A 7,685-nucleotide genomic window follows, 5' to 3' on the forward strand; every position below is an offset into this window, starting at 1 on the left:
TAAGTCGACGTCGATCCACGGGACGGTGTGCTTTGGGTTCTATGTCTATCTATCTCAATTTATGCTAGTGTCACGATTGATTTGGGTTTGTAGTTGTGTTCTAAATTAATGAAAGCAATAAAGTAAAGCAAGCAATAAATTGAGAGATGTAAACAAATGATTAAAAGTACTAGGATGTCATGGATTCATAGGAGATTCATGTTGGTGATCATACAAACATGTTTCCATAGTTGCAAGCAATTAATGTTGTAGAGGAACCGAGTTAGTTTATGTCTTACAGTTCATAGGAAGATTTGGGTCCCGGAGGCGAGTCGTCTAGACTGTACAACACCTACAAGTCGACTTACTTTCCTCCTATTCACTTCTATGCATGGTCTAACAAGACTCAAGTTGGTTTATATCTTACAATTCTCATTGAAAAGATAAGAGACGGGTAAAAAATGCAAGGATTCATAGGCTCGCATTTCATCAAACATAACATGTGCATAGGTTAATACTACCACAAACAAGCAATAATATGATAACATATTAGATTAATTATGAGTCTACCGCCATGTTATAGTCCCCTAATCCCCCATTAGTCCTAGTTAAGTAACTACTCACTCATTATCATGGAAGACATGCCATCAATATTGTCAATTATTACAACAAGTATAAACATGATTAAACAGTGAGGAAATAAACAATAAAGAGTAGAGAGTAAAAAGATTATACCAAACTTAAGATGAACAATTGGAAAGGAAAAAATAATAGAAGAAAACTTGATTGATTGATGAAGAGTTGTCAATTCTCCAATAACAACCCAATAATCTTCAATTTCATAATAATAAACTTGAATAATAATTAAGGAAAGATTAATGTGGAATGATTGAGATTAATCTATTCTAATCTACTCCTAATCTAATCTAAGGAAGGTTTGCCTCCACTAAGAGGGCTTGGTTCTTGATTATTACAAATGGAGTATATATAGTGGTACATCATTAGGTTAAGTAAGGGTAGATTAGTAAATAACATTCTTAAGTGTTGAATAGAGCTTTGCAAGTCCCGAGGGACATGCGCGGATCATGTAGCAACTCCTAAGAAGATCTGTGCGTCCTGGCTTGAAGCACGATTTGATTCTGTAAGGAGATCCACTCAGATTGGCTGTAAGACGCTCAGTTTCTCGGCTAAGACGCGCGTCTTGGTGTTGGGACGCTTGGATCCTATGCTAAAACGCTCGTCCAGAGCTTGGGATGCACGGATCCTGGGACAGGGTTCCATCTGCTTGCCTTTAAGCTTATGATCCTCCTATATACTCTTTATGACTTCATCCTCGGTCATCATTCTTGCCTCCTCTTCATACTTGTCCATCTAAGATCGTCAACAAGCTTCCGAATATGCGCGAGTGATGGGAATTCCGCCTCATTATCTTCTTTCCTACAAGACATATACAATGCAATAGGAAAGCAAAATAGGAAGGAATTGACGGATAAAATGGTCATGAAAAGCTATATTAGTATGCAAAATGAGTTCAATTAGGGGACTAAATGTCCGCAATTAAGAGTCACATCACCACTCGACCGAGTGGGCTCACCACTCGACCGGGTGGCATTCCTCACTCGACCGAGTGGACCTGTATAGTGGTCAATACCCATTGGCTCGTATTTTAGGGCATGTATTGATGTTTGTTATGCTTATTGAAGAGACATTATACCGATACCTTGTTCAAGGACTCCTTCCCCTCCGCCTCGTGTGTCCGAGGAGGAAATGGAGCGGCTCATTGCTCAAAAGGAGGCCCTCACTGAAGCTCTTAGGAATGTCACTCTAGAGAAAGATGCGGCAATAGATGCCTCGGCCGTAAGCACCGCCATATCACGCCACCGCCCCACCAAGTACCTTGGGGTGGGGGAGCCTTGCCTCTTTAGCGATTGGGTAAGAGAGATGGAGAACGTGTTCGAGGTGGTGAGGTGCCCGGAAGAGCTTATGGTGGAGCAAGCCGCCTTCTACTTGGGAGGACTTGCGGGAGGTTTGTGGTACAAGGAGCGGGAAGCTATGAAGAACTTCTATGAAGAGAGGGGCGAAGCCGACATTTCTTGGGCCGACTTCAAAATGGAGATGAGGAATGAGTTCATCCCCGACCATGTGACGTGCAAGCTTTGAGCGGTATTCGACCGGTTCATTATGACCGAGGCTATGACCCTGCAAGACTACTATATCCGCTTTTGTGAGCTGGATACTTATGTGGAGGATCTTCACCTTAGCCAATCTCATTTGGTTCTAACGTTTGAGGGAGGTTTGACCGTCAAGCTCTTGGAGAATCTCTCACCCGAAGATTTGTCTAGTTTGAAAGAAGTCTATGCTAGGTCCGGTAACACGGAGAGGCTACTCGGTGTCAGCAAGGATGCTAAGGAGAGGTCCGGGGAGAAAAGTAGAAATGAAGGTGAAGGAAGGTATCAACCCAAGAAGATTACTTTTAACCAATCCAAGTCGTACTTGAGAGGAGGTCAAGGAAATAGCTTTGCTGGGACAAGCAACTACGGGAATAGGGCCGATAGTGAAGGAGGAGGGTTAAGGTGCTATAATTGTGGTGGCCTCGGCCACAAAAGAGTAGAATGCACTAGTGCTCAAAAGAGAAATAACCGGAGATAAATTAGATATGAATAACAAATTAAAAAACATAGAGATAGAGAGAGAATGAACGACTAGCTACTGTGCCGCCATTGTTGTTACTGCTTATGGCTAGGAGAACTAGCCAACAGTGACAGCGTGACTTGAACCTGAGAGGGAGGAGTATCCCTGCTAAGAATAAGGACGATGATGCATTAGTAGGAGAAGTAGAAAACATGGAAAATAGTAACCCTAATGCCGTTCTTGCAGGACCAGATGTTGATGAGGTAGGCAAATCCAAAAAGATTCATGACATTGTAGGCATACCAGAACTGGTCGTAGAGATGGACGAGGAGGGAGAAACTGAAGAGGAGATAGAGGAAAGTGATGAGGAGGAGGAATATGTGAAAGACAGTTTGGAACAGGGGACAGAAAACCCTGAACAAAATGAGGAAACAGAGACTGAGGAAATTGAAAACATTGAAGATGAAAAGAAGGCAGAGCAAGGTGATATGTTGCAGATTCAAATTGAGGATGTTGAAGAAGAAGTAGAGTACTGGAAGCAGGCAGTAGTGTGTTTTATCCTAGGCGCTAACCCGCCATGGGAGATTGTGGAAGGTTTTATAAGAAGAATATGGACAAAGTTTAACATCGACAAAATTTCTTTCATGCCAAATGGGATATTCTTAGTTCGATTTAAAACCTTGGAGATGAAAGAAAAAGTCCTAAGTTCAGGGCACTACCTTTTTGACAATAAACCCATGATTGTGAAGCCATGGGAGAAGGACATGGAGATGAATAAGGAAAATGTGAAATCTGTGCCCGCCTGGATTAAGATACATAAACTGCCTCTCAAATTCTGGGGCAAAGGTCTTCCTAAGATCACTAATTTGGTATGCAAATATGTGAAGTGTGATGTGGCCACAGAGGAACGAACAAGACTAGGGTATGCTAGGGTTATGGTGGAGCTGCAGGTGGATCAACAGTTGCCAAAGAGTATATCTTTTAAAGATGAAAATGGAGGAGTGGTTCAGGTGGAAATTGAGTATGAATGGAAACCTGTAACGTGTAAGAAATGTCAAGGAATGGGTCATGAAGTGGAGAATTGTAGGAAGGGGGAACCTAAGAAACCAAGCCAACAACCTATTAAGAAGGTATTAAGGCCAGTACAGAAGGTAATTGTTCCTGCTAGGGCTCCTGTACCAGCTGTCCAGAAAACTACTCCTGTGGATGGGAGAGCTGTTGTGGGATTCCATACTCCAATAAAGAGGTTGGTTAAGATGCATAGCTGTGAAAGGCCAAAGGAGGGATATAACAATGAGACATTTGGAGCTTACTCTTATAAGGAGGTTGCTGCCTCTCCTCCTAAAAGGAACAGTGCTGAAATGGGTAATGCATCAAAAACTGTTTTATCTAATGGATAGGATAGGTTTTTGGAATATTAGAGGGATGAATAGAGTAGGAAAACAAAGAGAAATTAATACTTTTTTGCAAGCTAATAATATAGGTTTATTTGGTTTACTTGAAACTAAAATAAAGAATAAGGCCTTTCACAAGGCTTCTAGTAGTTTTTCTAATTGGTGCATCACTACTAATTCTGGATATCATTCTGGAGGACGCATTTGGATAATTTGGAAGCCAAGTTGTTTTAGGGTAAATGTGCTGGAATATAATGCTCAATATGTACATATGAAAGTTGATTCCTTGGTATATAGGAGGAGTTTCGGGTTAACCATGGTGTATGCCTTCAATGGACATCATGAGAGAGAACCTCTGTGGGATAATTTGAGGAAGAACGCGAATTTGGTAAATGGGCCATGGGCAATTGCACGAGACTTTAACTGTGTGCTGAATGTTTCAGAGAGAGTGGGGGGTAATACCCCAGCTGGTGAAATGGAACCATTTAGAAGATGTGTTGCTGATTGTGGGGTAGTGGATATTGCTGCAGTAGGGGCCTTGTACACCTGGAATAATAAGCAGAAACCTGAGGAACGTATATATAGTAGAATTGATAGATTCCTGGTCAACCAAGATTGGTGTAACTCTTTTACTGATATATATGCACACTTCATGCCTGAGGGTTTATTGGATCATACACCATGCCTGTTAAAGAGAACAAATCAGAGTCAGGGTAAAAGAAGCTTCAAATATTATAACATGTGGGGTGGTTCAGCGAAGTTTATTCCTTTGGTGAGGTAGAATTGGGATGCAGGATTCACTGGTACTCCTATGTTCAGATTGGCAAAAAATTTGAAGAATATGAAAGCTGTTCTTAAGGAGTTGAATAAGGAGTGCTTCAGTGATATTGAGAATGCAGCTGCTATCCTTCAGAAACAGGTGGAGGGGTTGCAGGAAGGGATTAACAGGGATCCTACTAATGTGCAAAAAATTACTGAAGAGTATGAAGCCTCTCTTAAACTGCAGGAGTTAGCTAAGGCCAGGGAAAGCTTTCTTTCTCAAAAGTCTAAACATCAATGGATTAAGGATGGGGATGCTAACAGTTCATACTTTCATGGTATGCTGAAAAGGAGGAGGAATATGAATAAGGTTGCAATGGTTGAGGACATGAATGGCAAGGTGTGTGATACTCAGGAGCAAATTCAGAAGGCATTTATTGACTACTATCAAATTTTGCTAGGATCAAGTAAAGAAACAAAGAAGATTCATAGGAGAATCATTGCTCAAGGCCCTGTATGTAGTGATGACCACTGGTATAGCCTGAGGAAACCTGTAACTGGGGTGGAAATTAAGGAGGCTCTATTTAGTATTCCTGACATTAAGTCTCCAGGGCCAGATGGATACACTAGCAAGTTTTTTAAAGACACTTGGGGGGAGATAGGAGGGGATGTTATAAGAGCAGTTCAAGATTTCTTCCAGAGTAGGCAGCTCCTTAAACAATTTAACTCCACGAATGTTACACTTATTCCCAAGTGTGACAGGCCAAAGAGTGTGCTTCAGTTCCGGCCAATTGCTTGTTGTAATGTTGTGTACAAGGTCATATCAAAACTTCTATGTTCCAGGTTAGCTGAAGTGTTACCACATATTGTTGGACAGAACCAGGGAGCTTTTATACAGTAGAGAAGCATCCAGGAGAACATACTAATCTGCCAAGATCTGATCAGGTTATACGAAAGGCCTCATGCTTCTGCAAGGTGTATGTTCAAAATAGACCTGCAGAAGGCCTATGATACAGTGGAATGGTGTTTTGTTGAGAATCTTTTGGAAGAGCTACATTTCCCTCCTGAATTCAAAGCTATGATAATGCAATGCATAACTACAACTACTTTCTCACTCTCTATAAATGGTGAAATGTTTGGTTACTTCCAGGGGAAGAGGGGCTTAAGACAGGGGGATCCTCTCTCCCCTCTGATCTTCACATTATGTATGGAGTATCTGACTCGTACCCTGCAATATGCCTCATCAAAGTATGAATTTAAGTTCCATCCTATGTGCAAGAAACAAAGACTTACTAGTCTAATGTTTGCTGATGATGTCATGCTGTTCAGTAAAGGAGAAACCACTTCTATGATGCTGTTGTTACAGTCATTTGCTACTTTTTCTAATGCTACTGGACTGCAAGTTAGTGCCGCAAAGTCTAGTGCTTATTTCAGGAATGTGCAAGAGCAATTAAAGTCTGAGATACTATAGATATCCGGATTCAGTGAAGGGAGCATCCCGTTCAAATACCTTGGTATGCCAATCCAGACTACAAGACTCAAAAAGCAAGACTGTGAGTGCCTTGTGGATAAAATATGTGCTAGGATACATGGGTATGGGGCAAGAAAATTCTCCTATGCAGGAAGGTTAGTAATAGTCAAGAGTGTGCTTAATTCTCTACATTCTTACTGGGCATCTATGTTTGTCATTCCCAAAGGAATCATCAAAAGCATTGAAGCAGTTTGTAGAAACTTCCTCTGGGATAACTCTGCAGATTATAGAAGGACTCCTCTTGTGGGATGGGATACTATTTGTAGACCTAAAGATGAAGGAGGTTTGGGGCTCAAGGATCAAGAAACTTGGAATAAGGCCATGGTAGGAAGGTTGGTTGACTGGGTATCTACGCAAAGAGACTCAATTTGGGTACATTGGGTGCAAAGTAACTATCTTAAGGGTCAGGAGTGGATGGAATACAAGCCTAGTACAAACTCAAGCTGGGTATGGAGGAAAATTTGCAAGGTTAAGGACGAAATGAGGGCTGGTTATATCAATGGACAGTGGAATGTTCAACCAGGAGGTTTTACTCCAGCTGGTTGTTATGCCTGGTTCAGAGGGACAAGGCCAAGAGTTCACTGGGTTAAGGCAGTCTGGAATGGGAGGGCTTTACCCAAGCACCAATTCTTGGGTTGGTTGGTTGCTCATGAGGCCTTGAATACAGCTGCTAGATTAGCCAGTTTTGGGGTGGATATTGAGGATAAATGCTCTCTGTGTGGTCTAGTTTCTGAAAATATTGAGCATTTGTTTTGTGATTGCCTTTACAGTAGAAGAATTGTACGGGAGCTGAACAAGAAAACTGCTTGGGTGTTTCCTGTCAGGGATGTGATGGACTGGTGTATGCATAGAACAGGCACTGTACTTCAGAGAGGAAGACAAAATACTATGGTGATGAGCCTCTTGTACCAGGTCTGGCAATAGAGAAACAAAGGCAGGAATGAGAAGGTACTGATTTGTCCAGAAGTTGTGGCAGGTACAATTTTGGAGGATATGAGATCAATAGTTCGAACCCGAGAAAAAACAAAGATGACTCTTGCAGAACGAGATTGGCTTGTTAGAATGCGTCTTATAGAATGATATCTTGTGTATGATCACCATAATGTAATTATCTTTTTATTATTTATATAATTCTCACATTTCACCAAAAAAAAAAGAAATAACCGGAGATTTGGGCAAGGAAACTCTTACTACACCCCTTCCCAAAGCGGGGCAAGCAACCGGAATTCGGGGGCTTGGAGTAACCCAAGGAATGCAAATCCCAACTTCAATGGTGGAAACAATCGAGGGAACTTCAACCAGGGAACCCCATCAAGAGCAACAAGCTATGCGGGCGACAATACTTCCGGGAATAGGCCAACTCAATCAGCTAGCACGGTCCAAGGAGCACC

The 7,685-nt window shown here is 41.7% G+C and overlaps 1 protein-coding gene across 1 annotated transcript; it reads left to right on the forward strand.

Annotated features, from left to right (window-relative positions):
• The first annotated feature begins 6,279 nt into the window (after nt 1-6,279).
• On the forward strand, nt 6,280-7,218 carry LOC141641077 (uncharacterized). The gene has a single exon (XM_074449754.1). It carries the CDS (start codon nt 6,280-6,282, stop codon nt 7,216-7,218), a length of 939 nt encoding a protein of 312 aa, XP_074305855.1.
• The last annotated feature ends 467 nt before the right edge of the window (nt 7,219-7,685 follow it).

Source organism: Silene latifolia, chromosome 2 (genome assembly GCF_048544455.1).
Source record: "Silene latifolia isolate original U9 population chromosome 2, ASM4854445v1, whole genome shotgun sequence".
Taxonomy (NCBI): domain Eukaryota; kingdom Viridiplantae; phylum Streptophyta; class Magnoliopsida; order Caryophyllales; family Caryophyllaceae; genus Silene; species Silene latifolia.

Bases quoted from the DNA above. Each gene is read 5' to 3' on its own strand.
- LOC141641077 (XM_074449754.1), top strand. From the start codon at position 6,280: ATGCCAATCCAGACTACAAGACTCAAAAAGCAAGACTGTGAGTGCCTT.